The 22,277-nt window shown below is 46.4% G+C and overlaps 1 protein-coding gene and 1 long non-coding RNA gene across 3 annotated transcripts; one reads left to right on the forward strand and one right to left on the reverse strand.

Moving 5' to 3' along the window:
- Positions 1–3,031: 3,031 nt before the first annotated feature.
- LOC108394621 (uncharacterized) lies at positions 3,032–8,474 on the reverse strand. The gene is made up of 3 exons (XR_001852475.3): positions 8,221–8,474; positions 7,295–7,393; positions 3,032–3,289 (listed from the first exon to the last, which is right to left on the reverse strand). It is a non-coding gene; the product is annotated as an uncharacterized lncRNA (long non-coding RNA).
- Positions 8,475–9,650: 1,176 nt separating this feature from the next.
- Positions 9,651–17,812, forward strand: G6PC1 (glucose-6-phosphatase catalytic subunit 1). Of its 2 annotated transcripts, none has more exons than XM_017656263.3 (5): positions 9,651–9,905; positions 12,046–12,155; positions 14,089–14,194; positions 14,826–14,941; positions 16,147–17,812. In XM_017656263.3, exons 1-5 carry the CDS (start codon positions 9,862–9,864, stop codon positions 16,656–16,658), a joined length of 888 nt encoding a protein of 295 aa, XP_017511752.3. In that variant the 5' UTR covers positions 9,651–9,861; the 3' UTR covers positions 16,659–17,812. The 2 variants fall into 2 exon arrangements, with proteins under 2 accessions (XP_017511752.3, XP_017511751.3); XM_017656262.3 differs by having other exon boundaries at positions 9,660–10,075.
- The last annotated feature ends 4,465 nt before the right edge of the window (positions 17,813–22,277 follow it).

Raw genomic sequence — 22,277 nt, forward strand, 5'->3', positions numbered from 1 at the left:
GAGGGCTCAGCTCCAGCTGCCCCAAGGGAGTGCGGGCACCGGGCACTCTCATTTAACGACGAGAGTCATCCCTGTGGGAAGGCCTCCTGGAAACATATTCCAGCCACAAGAAAGAAGGAACCAGACTCTGTGGAAGGCAGCACAGAGAGACCCAAAGGGTCGGAGTTCTAGAGCGACCTGGCAAGTGGGAGGGCACCTTAGGAATAGGGGCTTCCAGGACACTTTGACCTACACAGTCCACTGAATGGGCCTCAAACAACACCCCCCCAGGACACACACACAGTATAGGGGAGCTCCCTGGCCCAGCCTCTTAGTGGCATCTGCCTTGTTTCCCCGCTGCCTGCGGCTGAGGGCAGCTGCGTGTGCTCTACTTGGACTCTGTGACTGGCTGGCTGCAGCTTCCGTGGCGTCCTTCCTCCTCACGCCTGGACCCTGTGTCAGGAAACCGAGTGTAGCGTTCTCAGTGGACTTGGGTCTCAGGCACCTGCCCATTGCATGTTTCTCATACTGGACCTTATCCATGGGCCAGGAGAGGATGGGGGGCTCCCCCCTTCCTGAGGACCCTCAAGGAAGATACTCTCTCTGTCTCCCCCACCCCTCCCATTGAAAGGGAGCCAGCATGGCAGTGACTGCTCTGGGTGAGCTGCTTTCCATCCGTTGCCTTGTTTATTCCCCACAGCAGCCTTGAGAAGCACACGTTCTTATTCTCATTTTACAGATGAGGAAACTAAGGTTGAGGGGGGATTAGGTAACTTGCCCCAAGCCGCCTACCTGATAAGTGGTGGGGCTGGGATTGAACCCAGGTCTTCGTGAAATTATACCTGACTGCCTTCTCCTGTGCGGCTGCTCTTCATGGCCTGGCAGGCCTGGTTAAAGAATTAAGCAAGGTGATGCTTGAGAAGCACTTGGCAGCTCAGCCATGGTATGTGATGCTCTAAGAGGAAAATCAGCACTCAAAGGGCCAGAGCAGAAATAGGCACCGTTGCCTGAAAGCAAAGGCTCTCGACGTTGACTGCACAGAATCACTGGGGAGCTGGTAAAACTCCACGGGCTCTGGCTGCCCCTCCAACCCATAGGATCAGAATCTCTGAAGGTGAGACTCAGACATTAGCAGCTTTTAAATTTCCCCATAGGTAATTTTAACGTGTGGAAGGTTGAGAAAACCCTGGTACGGTGGTTTGGTTCCCAACCTGCCAGAGGAGGCTGGAGGAGAGTCTAAGATGTGTAAAGAAAAGTGTCTGTCAGAAGGCACCGGAAGGGAGTGTTACAGAGCCCGCGCTGGCAGCGGCAATCTCACCGTGTCCGGGGCAGAGGGCCCAGCCCTAGGCCAGCCAGCACATGTGCGGACCTGGAGGCACATTAGGCGCTCAGATGGAGGCACCGGACCCTATCAAACCTATCTCATGACCAACTGCTTATTCTGATTCATGGCTCCATGAGCCAGCTTCCCACCACACCTTGGTCATGGGGAAGAAGACAGGCAAGTCAATAATATCTCCTGTGTAAATGAGCTAATATTGGTTTTCTGGCATAATAATTGCTTTTGCCTCGACAGTTACTGTAAATGATGATTAGCCTGCAGGTGTTACTTTGGTAAACTTAGAATTTCCCAAAAGACAAATGCCCTTGGTGAGCTGATGAATCTCGTTTCTGATTTAGAGCCCTCTGTTGGACTGTGGTTTCACCAAGAAACCAATGTGAGGTGTCCCGGAGACATGAGCTAGGCTCTCCTACAAAAGACACCAGCCTTGCCCCGGACCCGCCTAACCTCCAGAATGGACTCACTGTAAGCGAATTCACCTTCCTCTCCTCCCCCTGTCCCCAGAGTTTTGCCTTGGCCAACTTCCCCATATAAATCGTCAGAGCTTCCCACTCTCTACAGGGTATTTTAGGTGGTTCACAAACTGGCTTAAGCCCCAACTCAAATAGCACCTCCCGAGCAGAACCAGTTGCTTTGTTCTTCCTGTTTCCTTAGTGCTTGGGTAGAACTCCACTCTGGGGCTTCACATGCTGCCCTCTAGTCCTTCATCCACAGGTGTCCTCCCTGACTCCCTGAGTGGAGGAACGTAGGAGCTGAGCTCCCTGGGGCAAGGACCACATCCTGGTGGCCTGAGTGGCCTGGTGCCTCACATAGTGTGCCCCGGATGGGCGCTTAAACACAGCTTTGTTGAAATTTGAACAAACAATAACAGTTCTTACATTTCAACAAACAATAACAATTCTTAACTTCAAGGAATTTTTTATCTTGTAAAAAGCCAGCTCATAACCACTTTCTCCTTTGGCTACTTCAGAAAGGAAGATCCCAGGAGGCCCAGAGATCCTGGGTGAGACATCACCCCGGCTGCACAGGTCAGTTAAGCCAGGGCACAGGGCCAGTGGTAACACTGGCACACTGAGCGCAAGCCTCTCCTCTCCAGGTAAGGCCTGCACTCCTGGAGGCAGCACCCCACAAAGGTGGCAGGAAGGAGGAAATGAGCTGGAAGGCTTTCTGAGTAGGTGGGCATTGGCAGGTCTGTGAATCAGTTCCCCATGCTGGGCTGTTCCTGACCCGGGAGGGTCCCAGAGCCTGGGGGAGATGCAAGGGGGCATGGTGTGGGAGGGTTGGGGGCATAGACTGGGCATTGGACCCCAAAATGCTACAGAATTTGGCATGCATGTTGGGGTAGGGTGTTTCTGAGTCAGTAAATCAATAAGTTAGTTTCCCTCATTTTGCAATGTGGCACAGTGACTTACAGTACGTCTTCTGGAGCCAGATTGCTGGGGTTTAGATCTCGCAAGTGCGATCTTGGGCAACTTATTTAACTTCTCTTTACCTCACTTTCCTTGCCTGTAAGATGGGGACAGTGATAAAATCTGCCTCAGGATTTTTATGAGGATTAAATGAGTTAATCCATGTAATTTTCCAAGACTGTTCTTTGTGTATAATAAGTGCTCTATGAATGCTAGCTGTTATTTAATAGTTCAGTAACCAGCACCTGCTGGGTGTTTTCAGCTACTGCATAACAAGCCATCCCGAAACTCAGTGGCTTAAAACAACAAACCATTTTATTAGCTCAATATTCAGGTCAACGGTCTGGGCTGGGCTCGGTTGGGCTGTTCTGCTGGAGCCGCCTGAGATCACTCACATCGCTGCAGATATCTGGCAGATGGACGGGGGCTGGATGGTCTCAGATGGCCTCGCTCAAATGTCTGGCGGCCGGGGCTGGGCGTCAGACAGTCCACGTGGCATAGCAATGTTTCTCCAGCAGGCCAGCCTGGACTTCTCCCCTTTGCTGCCCCAAGATTCCAGCTGTACCTCAAAGAGGACATGCTCTAGTGAGCAAACACTTTTCAAGCCTCTGCTTGCACCCATTTGCTAAGGTCCTTCTGACCAAGGCTCAAGATCAAGTCCAGATTCAAAGGCTAGAGACATAAACCTCAGTGTTGATGAGAGGAGAAGCAAAGTCACAATGCAAAGGGACCCCTGTCAGTAATGACAGGAGCCATCACGTTACCACAACCACCTAACCAATCTACCACACTGGAACCAAATAAGCAGAGCTCAGTTCTGAAGGCTGGATGGGATGCTTTCTTGGCCCTTAGGGATCAGGAAAGCAGGGAAAGGGTGAAGACATATGCAAAACAACTGTAATGAAAGGTTTGAGCATGATCAGTGTCCCCAGGTAGGAGCAGTTGAGTGCCAGGGGAGTTCAGGGCAGAGCGATCCTGTACAGCTGACGAGGGTGGTGTCAGTGGGTTGAGCAGGTTTTAGTAGCTTAGCCTTGGACATGGTTAGAATCTAGACAGGGGGAGGTGCGGAAATCATATTCCAGGTGGAGGGAGGAGCACATTTAGGAAAACCAAGGCATGTGTGGGGAATCCAAACCCATCTAAGTATACCTCAGGGAAGAGTTCACGAGGGAAGCTATGCCACATGAGGCTGACAAGATAACCTAGGGTCCCATTGTGGGAGAGCTTGGGTTTGAGCTTCATTCCATAGGCAATGGGGAGCCACTGGATATTTTTCAGGAGACAAGTGAAAGGAATTGCAAGAAGGCTCTTTCACCTATAGTCTGTGGGATGGCTTAGACTGGGGAGAAGGAGAGTAGGAGATCATTAGGTCATGAAGGGACTGGCAGGTCTAGACAAAGGGACTGATAAGGAGCAGCAAGAACAGAAAATACATGGCCAGAACCTGATGAGGAAGCATTAAGGATGACTCAACAGTCGCTAGGCTCAGCACCTGTAGGATGGCAGACGAGGAGGTACATTTACAAAGTAGGAAAGACTGGAGGAAGAACAGGTCTGGAAGGAATTTGTGGATTTTGGGGAATGTAGGGGACAAGCAGGGTCCAACATCATGCTATGGGAGGAGGAAGAGAAGAAAAGAGAGTAGAGCAACATTGAACATAGAGAGGGTGAACATTTCAAGGCAGCTAACTATGCAGTGTCAGCTGTGGCTGAAATCGGTCAAGGAAAAGGAAGGATGAGAAAAAGCCAATCATCAGATCTGAGAGTGAGGAGGACCCAGTGACTTCCCAGCAGAGCAGAGGACACTGAAATTGCATGGGGCTGAGGAAAGAACAAGAGGCACCCTGCTGTCTGGAATTCAAGGTTGGAGAGATCCCCGGGACTTTCCTGGTGCACCCTCCTTCCACATCAAACTACCAAAGTGAAGAGAATCTTAAAAATCTTAAAAATAAAACAAGTACTGCTTTTCCTTCTTGTCCTAAAGAAGGGAGGCACTCTAGACTCTCTCTGCCCTTCTCCCTCTGTCTCGTGCCTGCTGGCTGGAACTCAGGCACTGTCAGGACTTGTGTCCAGGCAGACAGGCGTTGGCGAGACCGACGGCTATTTACTTCCTAGCAGAGCCCTGCTGTGTTTTCACAGCTCAGAATAGTTCCGTGGTCCTCTCCAGGCCAGGAGGGCGGGGCAGCCTCACTGTTTGTGTCCAGGACAATTCTGGGCCTCACCTCTCCCTCTTTCTCTGTGTCATGGTCCTCACGGGGGGCACTCAGAGTGGGTCAGACATGGATTAAGAGGGTCCAAGACAACTAATTTCATGATTATCTCCCCCCAGCTGGGTTCCAGAAAACAGAAGGACTAATAACTGGCTGTACAACATGGCTATTTGTGGTTGGGTGAGGATTCCACAGCAATTAAGGAGAGAGGTGATTAAAGGACTGCAGGACAGGGCAGGGGAGAAAGAAAGGAGGGGGTGAGGAGGGTGATAGGAGTGACCCCATGCCCCCATCCAGATCTGTGTGTGTCTGGGTTGGGGGGGGAATGCCAGTCTCTGCCTAGGGAGCTGACTTCTGCTTGAGACTTACGGGGGGGCACCTCAGGTCTCAGCTGGGTTCTGGCAGCACCAGCATTTGGAAGGTGCCCAGAGAGGGGAGGAAGAACTGGCTTCAATGAATAGTCTTTCAAACTCTGAATTCTTTTTTTTTAACTACCTGAATTTTTTAATTCATACTTTTGAAAATATTTTAATGAAAAAGGTATGAACACATTTATCTTTTACTTTTGGTAATAAGGCATCCTTTACTTCTGTTAGATAATAATCTAATATTAAGAGTCAACCCCCACCTCACTGGAGCCAAGGAACACCAAAGACTCAGGGAATGTTAAAACTGAAAGGAGGGTGAGCGCCCCCAAGTTTTCTTTTACAGTTGACAAAAGTAAAACCTGGAAAGCTCCAGTGACTTGGCCAAGGTAGCACAGCTCTTTAGTCTTCCTATTTATTCTTTTTTTTTTTTCCTTTCAAATTTTACTGATGATGTGGGAGAGGGGCAGTCTCTTGGCTGCCTGCTGGAGGCTTGAGCGTGTTTCTGAGAATCTTCTAAGGAAAGCCCAGATGCTCCTTCTGCCCTGCCCCCACCTCACCCCTCCCCCTGCCAGGCTGAGCTATGGCTGTGCAGAGGGTGACTTGGTTTCCCTCCCCTCCTTCTTTAGTCAGTCCCAACTCCTCAAAAAAAATCTGTGAGTTGAAGCAGAGGAACAGCAGTTTGGAGCAGGAGTCTTAGCCTGAGTCACACTTCGTGTCTCTCCTCTGCTAACGCCTCTTTGCCTCTGGGATACAAAACCTGGATGAAGGGGAAAATGAGCCTTTTCCAGATAGTTCCAACTACTATTTTGGAGGCTTACTTCCCTTGCCTCTGTCTGCCATGCACCATCAACAAAGTTTAACTCCTGATAGGACGGGTCAGATCTGACAGCAAGATGTTTCCTAACTGCTAGGACGGTTTGGCACCGCCAAAGGCTGATGGAGGAGCTTGGGAGAAGAGCCTGCCATCTGGTCGTGAGGGAGCTGATTGACCACAGGATATTCTCTGGAGGGAACAATAGCTTCTTTGGGGACGGAGTTGAGGAAGAGGATGGTTAATCTGTGCTTCCCATAAAGATTCCGACAATTCCTTTGGCTCTGTTAGAAGGCAGACCCTGGGGAGGCAGGAGGAACCTAGTGAGCTGGGAGTGCCTAACTGATTACAATGAAGCAAATGCCCTCTGGTATTTTCCTTTCTGTGGACAAAACGTCCAGCCCATCCTGAGACATGCACCATGCTTCCCCCACCTGGTCAATAGATGCACAGTTCAAGGTCCTAAAGCTGAACTTTCTCACTGCGCCAGAGATAAGTCAGCCATTGTCCCTGGCTGACAATCATTAATCCACCTCTCCCTCCACCTGCTTTTCCCAACATGTTTTTGTAAAAAATGACTGGGTCACTCGCTTTAAAGGTGACAGCTCTTGATTCGACCTGTGTCTCCTGTCTATCCCTTAACAATTCCCCCATTGATTGCTTGGTAGAAAAAAAAACAGCATCCAAAAATAAATAAATTTAAAAAAAAACTGTATGTCTTGCAGAGAAATCTACTCTGCTGCTCAGACAAAGCCTCAGACCAATGCTACATTTTACACCCTTGCTGCAACGTGCAGACGAGACTCGTTCTAGTGATAAGAGCTGAACTCTCTCAACAGCACCCAGAGCCTCAGCCAGGATAGAGGACTTAGCTGCAGGTGAAGTCAGAATTTCTTTTGGGTAATGACTGTAATTTTTCGATGAGGTGTGTGGTAAATTATGGTTCCTTCTCCTCTTTGTTTTCCCCATCAGCAAATAAAACTTGTTTGAAGGAATGAGTCAACCTTGCTCTGGAAGAAGAAAGTGCCAGAACCCTGGAACCCGCTGTGCTTATTTAGCAACAGACCAGACTGTACTTTCTGGACCCTTTCCTTCATGCTCTTCCCAACCCAAGATCCCAAGTCTCTGAATTTCCATTTGGGAGAAAGTGTCTTATGAGTGCCTGGCTAGCGTACCTGAGGAAAGAGGGGTCTGTGTCATTTGCCATCTTCATTGCTTCCCAGATTCAGCTGTTGTTTTCCCAGTGGGCATTAAGAAGTCTTGAGTCATCTCCTCTGAGGACAAAATAATAGGGAGCTCACTTACATTTATACAAATAGGTGCAGCTTTGACCTGATGATCCCCCAGTTGACTTAGTTGTACATAAATGTCTGGCCTCTCTGCCTCACTGAGTTATTGAGGTTGCAGAGGACAACTGGGATTTAAGTGAATCCCTCAGAGAGCCAGGCATGGTGCTTTGCTTAGGACATGTTTGTTGGATTAAACTGGAGAACTTCTTGAAAGGGAAGATGACAGGAGTTAGAGGGAGATAATGGAATCCCCTCTCTGGAAAGTGTTCTTTACATGAGTGAATTCTCACCAAAACCTCCAACAACTCAAATGCTTTGTTCACAATATTCACCCCAAATATCCATAAGTCCCTAGAGGATTTGAGAACTCCAGTTTCTCTCTTCAGTCAGCTTCCTAGCTTGCTCAGGTCCTTTGGGGCCTCATTTGTTTCTGCACATGATAAAAATCTGCTGGCTGCAGCAGGAAGGGGCTGGAAGAGAGAAAGGTGGAGACTAGCAGATAGTCTCATGATGCTCGCAATTCCTCCGGCAAGAGGGCCCCCTTGCCTGGTGGGCAGTCTGCCTGAGGGGCTCCCCCATTGCCCTGTGTGCCATGAATGGGGTGCCAGCTCCATCACAACTCTTTGTCAACAGAAGCAGTCTCCCTGAGGTTCCCTCAGAAGACAGGACCCCCCACTGGCTCTCCACATGCTGAGCACATGACCAAACCCCACCCGACTTAGACATTCTGGCTCCTAGCAACCCTGTGGAGACCCAGACAGTGGCCTTTGACTATTTAATCAGTGGTTCTGCCCTATCTGCCCTCAACTCACCTCAGACCAGACACTCGAGTCCCCAGGGATCACCACAGTAGTTACTCAATACTTTCGAGGAAGGTTTTTCTGGGTAGAGGGAAGAGGCCATCTCTTCTGGTGGGGGCCCCTCCACCTGTGGCTTAGGAACCCTGGCAGTGTGCAACACACTCCTCTGTAACACCGCCAAGTTCATGCTTTATTTGCAGCTCCCCCATGGCCACTGCCATCACCATTCCCTCCTCCCCAGGTTAAGGGTCAGGATGGGGTTGCCTGGACCAGCAGAGACAATGCGGTTGAGGGCAGCTCAGGTCTGCTCGAGCTGGGCGGGAGCCCAGGGCAGGTGGGGATGAGACTCCAACTCATACCTCCTGGAAGGTATTTAATCATTTCCAGCTTGGAATGCCGTCAGCCTTTGCTACAGACTCATTAGCTCTGAGTTTCTTTTGCCTGTCTCCCATCTGCTCCTTACAAGGGAATATGGACTTAATGGTGAGAAATTCAAGCAGGTTTTAAAAAGCTTTATTCCCACTAGCTCTTACCCTTGACAATGTATCAGTTCATCCCCTGATTCAGCCACCAAGCCCTCCCCACTTCTAGGCGACCCAAGTGTGTGAGGTTTTGGTCTCTGCACTGCTGCAGGAGGGTTTCTGCTTGTACGGGTGAGCAGGCAGCTTTGCGTCTCCTATTGGCATTTGTTACTTTTATTCATTCCTTGTCTACATCCATGGCTATAATAGAATAGCACTGACTTCCTGACGATTACTTGTGCATGCATATGTGCACGTGTGTGCGTGTGTGTGTCAAGTACAAATGAAAGGAACCTCAAAATACAGAGGTCCTTTCATGTCTCCCTCACCAGTTTGCTGATGCTTTCAGTTAGAACCACATATCGTCATATTGCTTTTGCATGAATATACATTCATTCCATTACTTAAGCTTATGTTAAAAACCCCAAGGTCCTAACTCTAAGGACATTGAATGAATTAATCAGTGCATTCAAAGATGATTATTTTCTGGACCTAAGAGATGTGGCACCAATACTGGGAAGAGAGTTTCATTTCCCAAACCAGAGGCATTTCCTAGATCCTAGTGCAGTTAAGAAAACCTCATCAAGGTGACAGACCCCAGTACAGTAGAACTTACTATATTTTAAAATGAGTAAGGTAAAACTTGAATAGCTAGAGCACCAAGATTTTTATTCATCCCCAAATAAGTGCAGTTGCAGACTTAGGAAATTAGGCATCTATGCAAGGACCACAGCAGATTTAGACTCTGTCCTGTGTCTCTGGCGGGGTTTCAGAGCCAGGAGAGCAGCCCCTTGTCCTGTCATGCAGCATGCCAAAGTTAATAATTGGCACACAGGGTACATGGTGGATCAGGCTGTTTTTGTGTGCCTATTTTTCTATTTTACGTAAATCACCCTGAACATGTTTGCATCAACCTTCTGGTGATGCACCTTTGATCAATAGATTTTAGACAAAAGTGGTTTTTGGGTCCAAAGATCAGGGCTGAGTTGACCTGCAAGCTGGATACAGGTGTATAAAACAGGAGCAAGGCGCAGGCTGATAGCAGAGCAATCACCACCAAGTCTGAAACAACTGCAGGGGCTCAGCTGAAGGCTTCCCAGGGGCCAGGCGGTAAGGATGGAGGAGGGAATGAATGCTCTCCATGCCTTTGGGATCCAGTCAACGCACTACCTTCAGGTGAATTACCAGGACTCCCAGGACTGGTTCATCCTGGTGTCCATGATCGCAGATCTCAGGAATGCCTTCTATGTCCTCTTCCCCATCTGGTTCCATCTTCAAGAAGCTGTGGGCATCAAACTCCTCTGGGTAGCTGTGATTGGAGACTGGCTCAATCTCGTCTTTAAGTGGTGAGTAAGAGCCATTCAGAGCCCAGATCGGCAAGGGAAGAGGCTGGCATTCTCTCTGGACATGTCTGTCCACTGGAAGTTGCCTTCTCCATTGCTGTTCTCGGAGCCACAGGTCACTCTCCTCCTGCCTTTGGATTATCTACATAAAGAGAGAAGACAGAGAAACCCACGTCAGTGAGTTGAGGATACAGGAAAGACTGTTTCCTATGGATGGGAGACCAGCTGGGGTTAGTGAAGTCTGCAGTATAGGCTAAGCAAAGAAACACAGTTTTATTATTTTGAAACAGAATAGGTAAATAAAGATAGATATTTGAAAGAAGATAGATGATGTATGAAAAAATAAAACATAGATAATTTAAACCCTGTTGTGTGGGATGATGTGAAGTAATCCAGAGAAATGGGCTCCAGCTCTTGTTCGGCTAAACACCAGCAGTATGTCCTGAGCAAGTCATAGCAACTCTCTGAGTTTCTGTTTCACAATCTAAACTTAGATTATCTCAGAGACCTTAATAATAATTATGGTGAACAGCTATTGAACACTGAGTGTGTGCCAGGCCATGTGCTGTGTGCTTTTTTGTAGGGCAGTTACTACAATTTTACAGACGAAAGGACAAGATATTGAATTAAGCTACTAGACCAGCGTGGGGAGTAATGTCAGGGCAGCATGTAAGCCCAGGCAGGCTGGCTTCAGAGGTGAGGCTCTTAACAGCCAGGAGAGATCCAGTGTAGATAAACGGACTCTGTGATCAGGGAAAGCCCTGATGTTAGCGATTGCCAATTTCTACTGTGTATGTACTCCCATCATGGCTACTTTCAAAGGACTGATAGGTCTGGCTTGCAAAAATCTTGAATATTTTACAATTGTTGGCCAGTACCAGCAATTGTAATGATTCTGGCTCATTACTGGTTTGGCATCTATTTCCTCATCTAGAAAATGAAAAGGTTGGACCAGCTGCCCTCTAAGACCTTTGCCATCCCTGTAACTATCTATGTTCACTGTCAGGCAATTCTTAAGATCTCTTCTAGCTCTAATATTCTCTGGCCATAAATAATAAAAGCCCTGTAGCATAGAAAAGAACATTGTTATCAGGCTCAGAAGCCCAAGGCATGTTAATGGGATTTGGAAGTTTGTGTTGAAAATCTACTAAGTTTTGTCTGTAATGCCCCTTATTCAACAGCATGACCTTAAAAAATAAAAATGATAAAGGATTATTCCAAATATCCCATCCCAATTTAAAAACCATGGATTTTCTTTGAGTTGGCAGAGGTCAGAGTTAGTGGCTGTCCATGACTTTGGTGAGAAATCACTGTTCCACCACCGCAAGGAAAAGGAGGCACCTTGGCTGACCTCTGACACCTGTTTCCACAATGAAAAACGTATGTAGTGCTTTTAAAGGGGAATTGGTTCTCTGAGATATCCTGTTTCAAAGCAGAGAGTATACAAAGCAAGCACCTGATGCTATGTATGCCCTTACAGAGATGATTCTGATGGCCTTGGAGGCCACGTGTCCTGGGGCCGCTTGTCCTTGGGGCTGGAGTGTATGCTCTGGCACCTGGGAAAACACAAGACTCTCTAAGGCCGGAAGAAAGAAGGATGTGGTAAGACATGCAAGTCCACGTTGCAGACTGTAGTTCCATATGCATCCTTCCAAGTCAAATTTTTCTTGGGGTTTAAAACGAATGTCACATCTCTGCTATTAATTTGGATATTAGGATCTTGGATTTATTTATTTATGCTTGAATAAATAATACATTCAAATAGTTCCAAATTCAAAAGTAATCTAAAGGATATACCAGAAAAGTCTCCCTCTTCACCTCTCCCCAGTCACCCAGTTCCTCTCCTTGAAGGCAGCCAGCGTAACCAGTTTTCTGTTCAGGACCACACGGGCCTTCTCCTCAGCTACTTTCTCTTCTTGAAGGTGAGGGCTTCAGGCAAAAGTAACTCCAGAGCCTGGTCTGATTTTCTATAGGATTCTCTTTGGACAGAGGCCATACTGGTGGGTCATGGACACCGACTACTACACCAACAGCCCCGCACCACTGATCAGGCAGTTCCCCCCGACCTGTGAGACTGGACCAGGTGAGAGTCCCCGCCCTGGGCACAGATGCTGGCAGGACCTCCCTCTTTGTAGACGCCTATTAACAGCTGCTTTAGATGACACTGCCTCAAGGGGATGTGAGAAGAGCCACTGTGTTCAAGCTTTGCCACGGTCTTCTGTACAGCTCCATTTTAATTCACTTCAAGAGGGCCTTCCTGAATAGCATTACTGCTAACTTTGGAAATCTGTCTAATGTGCCAGAACTAAACTGCTAGTCCAGAGAGGCAAGGGCACCATCACGGACCAAGGGCTCATGAGAGTAACTGTGGTATGGCCCTTTGTCCATGGGAGGGAAGGCAGTGAAACCCTTGGCTGTCCTTCTCTGAGGCTTGGCCAGTAAATGTGTCCTCCTGACCTCACTGTCCAGTCCCGCACCCTGCCTGTATTTTACTAGTTACAGCCAGATAGGTATCCTTCAATCAAATGATGGATTTCATTTTCCAGTAGGTATTGGGAATATCCCCCTTCGCTTGCCCTTAGCGCTTCTTGCTAGCATCCCTTCCTCAGGGACCCTACTTCCCTGACTCCCGAACTAGGGCACAGATGTAGTTATTTGTTCTCATAAATGCTTTTGTTCCCTTCAGAGCATATTCATTCATTCAAATGCTACTTCTCAAACACATACTCTGCACCACACACTGTCCTGGATACTTGGAATACCTCAGTGGTCAGGGGACAAACAGCCCCACCCTGTGGAGTTGAAATTTGAGTGGGGGGGTGTGATATGCAAAGTCATAATACACAAGTAAAATATATAAGATATTGGAAGATGATAATTTAGATAATTTAGAAGAAGAGCAATATTAGGAGGAGGAAGAGGGAGGAGAAAGAGAAGAAGGCAAGCAATGTGGTTGCCTGGAAAGCAGACTCCGATGGAGGTTAGCACGCGGGAGAACACTTACGTAAGGGAGAGAGAAGCCAGCTGTGCAGAAGGCGAAGTCTAGCTGCAATTCAGTCTCAGCCAACCCCACAGATGGCTCTGAAGTTGGGGATGGCCCTTCAGAGCTGCCCTGAATTGGGCCAAGGGGACCAAGCCCTTATACCCCAATATAGACCAGTGACTGGGTGCAGGCCACATGGCAGGGAGAGGGTAGCCCCGATCAAGATGGCTGTCTTCAGCCCAGAGCAATGCCCGGAGAAAGCTGAGAGCAGAGGCCATCTGTGAGCACTCTCCCAACAGCTGGGAAAGTAAGTCCTTCAGTTCAGAAGGGGGTCTGGGTGGCCCATCTCAGGACCCTCTCTCTCAGGGTAGCGGGATCGGGAATGCATTGCTGTAGTATTAAATAGGATGGTCAGGAATGTAATGTTGCCATATTAAACAGGGTGGTCAGAGTAGGACTCATGGAGGAGGCAAGATTTGAGCAAAAGCTTGAAGGAGGCAAGAGAATTAGCCAGTTATTATATCTAAATTTAATTAGAAGTTAAATTTCTAGAGGAAGAGTTGTCTGGACAGAAAGACTAACAATGCAAAAACTTGAGACAGGAGCGTGTTTAAGAGACAGGGATGAGGCCGGCATGGCCAGAGCAGAGCGAGGGGGGAGAGCGTGGGAGAGAGGGAGCAGAGGGCAGATGGCTGTGCGGTCGTGCACTCAGTGTGCCGGTTCTGTGTGTGACCTCTGCACTGTGCACAGCTCCATGAGCTAGGGCCTTCTCTGGTTTTACTTGCCACTGTACGCCCAGAGCCTAGTGCTGGGCATCTGGCAGGAGCACAGCAGATATTTGTTAAGTAAATGACTACAGGATAAATGAATGGCTGGCTGGATGGGTGGATGGATGGATGGACGGTCGGATAGATGGAGAGAGAGACAGATGGGTGGATGGAGGGTTGGATGAATGAATGACTCCCCTTTGCAGTTTTCCAGGTGGAGACTTTTCACCTTTAGTCCATTCATTCATCTCTTTCCTGCCCATTAGGGAGTCCCTCTGGCCATGCTATGGGTACAGCTGGTGTATACTATGTGATGGTCACATCCACCCTCTCTATCTTCCACGGAAAGAAAAGGCTGACCTACAGATTTCGGTAAGAACTCAGTACCAGGGTGTGGCTGGGAGGACAGGAGGTGGCTCCCTGTGCAGCTGACATACCACTTGCTCTTCCTCACATTCCCCTCACTCACCCGACACCTGGCGTTGGTACTGATAAGAGTGTGGCATTTCTGCTGTGGATGAACGTGAGAGTCACAGATGTTAGGGCTGGAAGGGACCCACAAGAGCAACCCCTAATTTTACAGATAAGGAAACAAGGCCTAACGGTAAAGGGGCTTCTCAAAGTCAGGTAGTGAGGTGGTAGCAGGGTTTAAAGAAAAACCCACTCTCTGCCAGTCATAGAGTTGCCCCATTCAGGTTAAAATCACAGAGAAATATAAGACATTCCTACTGGGTTTTCTGGGAATTCTGGGAATTCACAGTGGAATTACCGCCACTGTACAAATCCTAATTATCAAACACATAAAACAGGGAGGTTAAGATTCACATGTGTAAGGGCTCGCCACGTGCCACAGGCATCTTTGAGCTTTTGAGTAAAGGTTTCAATTTACAAAAATTCCTCTGGCAGCACCTAAGTTTGCCAGGCTTGCACATTCCTGCCAGGGCCGTTCTCTTTGCTCAACGATCTGTGTCCGGGTTCTGGACGGCTGCCTCTTCCGTTGCAGGTGCTTGAACGTCATCCTGTGGTTGGGATTCTGGGCAGTGCAGCTGAACGTCTGTCTGTCCCGAATCTACCTGGCTGCTCATTTTCCCCATCAGGTTGTTGCTGGAGTCTTATCAGGTATCAGCTGCCCTGGCTTCCCCCTCCCCTCCCCTCGCCTTTCCCATTTTTCCCTAATCAGGACAAAATCCTAGCATTCTCACCATGGTCTGTGCATAATCAAGGCTGTTAACATTCCAGTGGGCTGAAAGTCAAGGGTGGGCAATTTGAAATGATTAATGACTACAGGCGTGCCCAGATCTACACATAATTAAATATGTTCCAGAAAAATTGCAATGCATCATGCACCCAAATGAATTAGCTTGACATCTCCAAGCTTTTTATCATCTTTATTTCTTACTGATCTTTAATTGGAAGGGGCCCTTAGTTTAGTTTTAAGAGAATCTACCAAATTTAACACATTAACATAGTAGCCTAGGAAAACACTTTAAATAAATTCATTTGCAAACCTAACAGATACAGTTCGTTGGTCTTTTTTAATAGGTTCAGAGTTTTGAATACTTGTATTTTCTTAGATCCAGTTAATAAGGGGCAGACAAGACTTAAGTATAAAAATTTCTTGACTCTGGGGGGGATGCCAGAATAATACAAGATGTTGGGGAAATCATAGAATGTTTTTCCTGGAGGCCTGTAAGAACAGAGCACAGCAGCATCCCAAGAAGAGTATTGGGAACACGGGAGATAACGGTTTCATGGCCACCAGAAAAGTGACCCAGCACTCGGTCCTGAGGTCCATGTTTGAGGAAAAGCCTGGAAGCTATGCCACATGAAAGACGTGGGAACATTGAGGTTAGAGAGGAGAATGACTATCTTCAAATGTGTTAAAGAGGTTGTCGATTGACAACCTAACTCCTTGGGAAAGAACCAGTAGGTGGCATTAGAGGGGGACAGATTTCAGCTCAGCACAGAATGTTAGGGCTGGAAGGACAAATTTTTTAATGATCAAATCCATTCAAAGATGAAATGGGCTGCCGGAGTAGGAGTGAGCTCTCCACCCCCGAGGGAACGCAGGTGGAGACATGGGGATCGCTGACAGGAGCCACGCATGCAGTGGGAGGATGTGTGTAACACCCTTCTGTCTGAAAGAGTCTATGGGTGAGGACATGCTGGGGTCACATATGGGAATAAACCAGATGACCTTCGAATCTAGTGTCTGTGATTTAATTCCACAATGGCAGCATGGTTGACATGTCACTCCAAACCCACCTGTGGCTGAAGGTCCGGAGCCTTCTCTACATCTCACAGTCATTCTCTCTTCCTCTCAGGCATTGCTGTTGCTGAAACTTTCCACCACATCCAGAGCATCTACAAAGCCAGCCTCAAGAAATATTTTCTTGTCACCTTCTTCCTGTTCAGTTTTGCCATTGGATTTTACCTGCTGCTAAAGGTGCTGGGTGTAGACCTCCTGTGGACAATAGAGAAAGCCAAGAGGTGGTGTGAGCGGCCAGAATGGGTCCATATTGACACCACGCCTTTTGCCAGCCTCCTCAGGAACCTAGGGACGCTCTTTGGCCTGGGACTGGCTCTCAACTCCAGCATGTACAGGGAGAGCTGCAAGGGCAAGCTTAGAAAGTGGCTCCCCTTCCGCCTCAGCTGCATCGTGGCCTCCCTCGTCCTCCTGCACCTCTTTGACTCTTTGAAACCCCCATCCCAAATCGAGCTGATCTTCTACATCCTGTCTTTCTGCAAGAGCGCAGCAGTACCCCTGGCATCTGTCTGTCTCATCCCCTATTGCCTCTGCCGGGTCCTGGGCCAGCCAAACAAGAAGTCTTTGTAACAGATGTGGAGTCTTCAGTATTTAAAGTTACTGACTGTGGCAAGGAGGGAGGGTGGCTAAGGTCTTTTGCCGGCCCATTTGGGGCCAGAGGTGCTAGAGTCAGCCCAGGCCAACCACTTCTCCTTTGCAATTCTAATTTGATGGGGTAATGTCTTTTGAAAAGCTAGTAAGGCTGTATGAGAAAGCTTTGTCTGTTAGAACTTGGCTGTTCTTGGGTTTTTCCCTGAAGACTTACTTGTTCATTTGTCAGATATGCAAAAGCAAGACTTCCAGGCAGGGCCACCTCATAATCCCAGGCTGGGGGTCCCAACTGAGAATTTTCTACCGGTACTCATCCTTACCCCACCCCCACCCTGAAAAAGAAGAAAGGAGCAATGGATTTGATAGGGAAAGAAAGATACAGATTAAGGATGATCTTTTATATTTTGCATGCCATGCAAATTATGTTAAACAATATCTAAATGGCTTTGATTATATTTGAATCTTTAAGGGACTCTCAATAGTGGAGCACCAGCCTAACGTATAATTAATAAGCGGTTAGTGGGATAATTCTGCTTCTTATATATTTCTATTATGTATCTGTAGTCACTGTATTTACTAGGATTTCGAATGGCTGCAGTGACCTACGCTGGTACAAGGCGAGAACATGCGGGATAGTCAGCTTCCCTCTACCACACATGATCTTCCTCCTTATTAGTCTAGCTCTGCTTTCCCTAGAATTTTCCACTGGCTCCAGATGCCTAAAGGCAAATCTGCACTTTTGTATGTTTCAGTTAAGCTCTGAAATCTTGGGCAAAAAGGCAAGGAGAGGGCAAGGAGAGGCAAGGATTCCTTGCTCCAGAAGGTCACTCCAGTGTTGCTTTTGATGCCTCAGGGGTAAATATGACTCCTTTCTCTATCCCAAGCCAACCAAGAGCACATTCTCAGAGGAAGAGCCAACTCCTCCTTGCCTGTTCTTCAGTCTCCACTGATTTGTAGAACATGTCCTAAAAAGAAAATGTTTAAGCCTATTTATTTGAAAGTCCTTGTTTTTGCTACTAACTATATAGTTCACCATATATTATTATTCACACCAAGCATCCTGGCCATAATATCTTTAAAAAGAAAAATATATATATGTGCAGTATTTTATTAAAACACATTTTATGTAAGAATGAAGTCTTATGGATACTGTATTTCAGATGCCATGTGATCTGAAGGTTCTAATTCTGGCTCAGCTAAATTTCTAGGTCTTTCTCTATTTCCCTAAACAAATCATTTAGTTTCTGTGTACCTATGTTTTTCCTTTGGAGAGAGAAGGTGCTTATCTTGGGTTAGCCAGGGGTCCCAATAGGGCTGGGGAGACTTATAAGGTGTCCACAGGGGCACAGGTAGAGTTGAGCACATTAACATAGGCACAGTATATTGGCCAAGGTTAAACATTAGTTACCAGATCGCATTCAGCACAAGTTGCTACATGGGATCAAACTGCAATTTGAGGGCAGATAGGCAGGGTCATTACCAAACTAAGCCATCAGGGAATAGAAGTCGTAGCAGCTGAACAAGACATCAGACTCTGGAATCCAGTAACCCAGTGCCAGCAAGATTTTGGGTTATAGTTAAAGAAAGTCCAAACAGGACAAGTCATAGCACCAAGCAAAGTTCAAGGGAGCTCTTGCAGGTTTCTCTGCTGAATGATTTATTTCATCCTGGGTACAGGGTTCCCCCTCCAAAGGCCTTGACTTATCGACATAACCCTGGATTCTACTGAAGGTGAGATGTGCTCACTTGTTCAGAAACTTGGAATGCATATATTCAGGAAAATCTGAGGCCTCCTACTCAGGGGAGCACCAGACCCCTCAGAGAAGAAGGGAAATGGTCTTGTTCTGTCTGAATTGAACCTCACTGCACAGGCAGGGCCCCCGTCCTTGATGATTTATTTGCTCTCAGGGACCAAGTCCAGGTTCCTTGCAATAGGATTCTGGAGAAGATAAACAGTGCTCTTGACCCAACAGTTAATGAGGTTGATAAGGACACATAATAACAGATAAAACTTATTGAGTGTTTACTATATGCCAGGCTCTGTTCTATGCATTTTACTTATTTATACAACTAATTTACTTAATCGTTCCACATCTCTGTGAGATGGTTGCCATATTTTACCCTCACATTATATATGAACAGGCACAGAGGAGTTAGGTATCTGGCCCAGAACGGTGAAGCCAGTTTAGGAACCAGGCAGTCTGATTCCAGAGGCCACGCTCTGCCCAGTACCCACCTCACACCCATACCTATGGACACCAGGAGACTGCTGGCTGTTTCAGACCACCCTTCAGATACCAGATATGACTCATCACTCAAATCAGGGAGAATTTGATTTCTTGTGGCCAAAGGACATTATAAAACTTAGAGTTATCCTCCCAGTGGGCTAGTATTAGTTCCTAAGTATGAAGATACCATATTTCAAAGGAAATTTCATAGAATAACTGTTACAACAGCCATAACCATGTTAGTTTAAAAGCACTGAATAAAACAACTTTAGCTCTTTCTTTTCCTTCTTTCAAAAAATAGTTTAAAAGCCACACTCAGGCCATCTGGGTCAGACAGTAACTTTCTATTTCTACAATTGAGACACAGTGAGAAGACAGAGTTATCACAAAGAACTTCTGGTACAGATCCATATACAGGGGTGGAAAATAAAGAGGCACTGGAAGACTGTTTAGATCAGAGACTCCACAAAAAAAACAGGATTGCTGCCTTTCATTGGCAAAAGCAAAATCTAGAAATGGACAACCCTGAAGGCTTAGAATCTGTGATTGGGTGAAGCTGATCACACTCCTGTGATCAGCTGTAATAGTACCACACTTTGATCGCTGATCTGCTCCCCAGGTTACAGAGGTGTTTGGTTTAGAAATGTCTTGTGAATCCCCAAGATGGAAGAAAGTTTAAGTGACCAATGACAGTTTTAAACCAAGGTCTGTGTCATGTTATACCATAATTTGATAGGTTGTTCTAGCAGTGTATCAGTTTTGAGAGGTAGGCTTGGGGATGATACACACACATACATATACTGTGCAACTGTATCATTGCCCTAGGAAAACAGATCTGTTCAGAAAATGCACCTTCTGCTGCCTGGTCAGTATTTTTGCACCACAGATAGACCAAAGGCTTAGGGGTTTTGGTTTTGGTTTTGAGAAAAATTTATAAAAGCTTTTTAAAAATCTGTAACGACTTTATTGAGATATAATTCTCACACCATACAATTCACACATGTAACGGGTACAAATCCATGGTTCTTTGCATATTCAGAGAACTATCACCATAAATCTGATTTTAGAATATTTTTGGTCACTCCATAAAGAAGTCACCTCCATTTCAGTCCAACCCAGCTCACCCTGGGCAATCACACATCTGCATTCTGTCTCACAGATTTGCCAATTCTAGACATTTCGTATGAATGGAATCACAGCAGCATGCAAATTTCATGTCTGACCTCTTTCACTTAGCATGATGCTTTTAAGATCCATTTGTGTTGTAGCATGTATTAATTTCTTTTTAAGGCCAGACAATTCCATGTACGAATATACTAAATTTTTCTTATCCGCTCATTGGTGAATGGGCATTTGGTTGACTTTCACATTTTGGCTATTATGAATAACACTGCTATGAACACTGGTGTACAAGTTTTTGTGTGGATGTATGATTTCATTTCTCTTGGGTAAAAACCTAGGATTAGAATTGCTGGGTCATATGGTAACTCTATGTTTAACCTTTTAAGAAACTGCCAGACTGTGTTCCCAAAGGCTTAGTAAAGAAAAGTTTTACAGTGTTTTTGGTTCTGCCTGCGGAGCATATACCCTATATCATAACTTTGTCTAATTATTTGCTTTGGAAGTGTTTTAAAGCAAGATTGACAAGGTGATCAGATGTCACCTGATGAAATGTCAGTAGGCTCCTCCTACCTGTGTTGGCAATGGCTCTGTTGTTCCAGTGCGCATTCCGAGAGCATTTCATCTGATGACACGTCTCATTTTTGAAGTTCCAGCCCTAATCAACTGACTGGTTGTTTGTGACCTGTCAAAACTTGCTGACTGGTTTTCTGAAAACCACGCTTTTAGCTGCTGAATTATTAATATATATTGATTTCGCTCTGTAGTATTTGCCAAACTAGGACAAATGCCCGTAAGACCTGTATGTGTAAATAAAATAGGACAATATCATTGTAACCAAGAGTTTTTCAAGAGCCTCTTGAGAATGGAAAACACTCTGGCCAAATAGCCTTCTGATGATATGGTTCAGGAAAGAATTGACTAAGAAAGGGTATGAAGAATCAGTCAACAAAAGTCACTTCCATTAGAAACCCAAGAACCCGTTAACCTGGAAGAGAAACTAGCTATTGTCTAGTCCAGGGATGGGCAACCCAAAGCCCAAAATCTAATTTCAGAGTAAAAGATTTAAAAAGCTGCTCTGGGTTACTGTTTCTTAATTAAAAAAAAAAAAAGAAAGAAATTTTATAATATTTTTATCTTTCCTGAATAAACTCTTACCTTTTTTTAGAAAGTTTCTCATTATTGATTCTATCAAATGTCATTTTTCATTTCATAGATACAGAAATTAAGGCCTAGAGGGGTAAGCAGCTCCTCTAGGTCACGTAAGTAACCCGTCCTCGCTTCTCCCAGTTCTGAGTAGGAAGCAGTCTCCCCTCTGCCCATCTCCTTCACTTACTTGGGCTGCTGTGTCAACATGTAGCTGTTGACACAGAAGCACAAGACAGAAGCAAACAGTAGGACCAGCTGATTTGAACCAGAACCTGGGTTTATTACCCAAACGAAAGCCACAGTTAGAATAACGTGTTCAAGGTGGCCTGTTCCTAATTATGTTGTGTTCCTTTCTTCTTCTGCTTTCAAAAAATTTTTCCAGGGCAGAAATACAGTAACTACAACAAGAAACAGCCTGGTGTTTCTATGGGGTGTTTGTTTTTGTTTTTTTTAGCATGAGGGTAGTTTTCCAGCCAGCAAATTTTCAATACTTTCCTTTATGCTGTGTTCTCGCTCTCCTTTTTGCTCTTTGCATTCCACAGTTGTTGCCTTCAGAACAGCTCAGCTCAGCTCCAGATTTTGAAGGCTGGTAGGACTCCCCTCATTCCAATGCAACACAAAATTGGGGATTCCGATCTTTTACTAGCTGCATGACTTTCTCTCCATTGTGAACTGTTTGGACTCCTTGATGGAGATGTACCATTGGAATGGCACCTCTTCATCTTGTCTTTCACACTCATCTCCTCCATCCCCTCCAGTGTTCCTACAGGCAACACTGGCGCAATCCTACTTAATCCATCCTACAGTGAACGCAAGTGAGCCTTTTGAGAGATGCCATTTGGCTTAGTTGACTCAATAGGTCAAGTGGCATAAATAGATTTTCATTATTTTGTCCTGTCTTCAGATGGCCAACGGCCTCCTTACCAGTTCATTTCTTCCCATACAACAACTGCAGTGGAATGACAATGGCGCCATCCATCCCTACAGACCACAGTGAGACCACCGTGGACACTCCGCACCAAAGCCTCCAAAGGGTTCCTCTGCTTCGGGAGCCTTGGGAGAGGCCCTTGCTCCTGACAAGGATCAGAGATGCTTCAGGAAA

This window comes from Manis javanica, chromosome 4 (assembly GCF_040802235.1).
Source record: "Manis javanica isolate MJ-LG chromosome 4, MJ_LKY, whole genome shotgun sequence".
Taxonomy (NCBI): domain Eukaryota; kingdom Metazoa; phylum Chordata; class Mammalia; order Pholidota; family Manidae; genus Manis; species Manis javanica.

What these genes read in the sequence shown, in the direction of transcription:
- G6PC1 (XM_017656262.3), top strand. Translation starts at nt 9,846, where the DNA reads ATGGAGGAGGGAATGAATGCTCTCCATGCCTTTGGGATCCAGTCAACG. An exon ending in CTCAATCTCGTCTTTAAGTG is followed by an intron (nt 10,076 to 12,045) that starts GTGAGTAAGAGC and finishes GATTTTCTATAG; the next exon opens with GATTCTCTTTGGACAGAGGC. An exon ending in AGGCTGACCTACAGATTTCG is followed by an intron (nt 14,195 to 14,825) that starts GTAAGAACTCAG and finishes CTTCCGTTGCAG; the next exon opens with GTGCTTGAACGTCATCCTGT.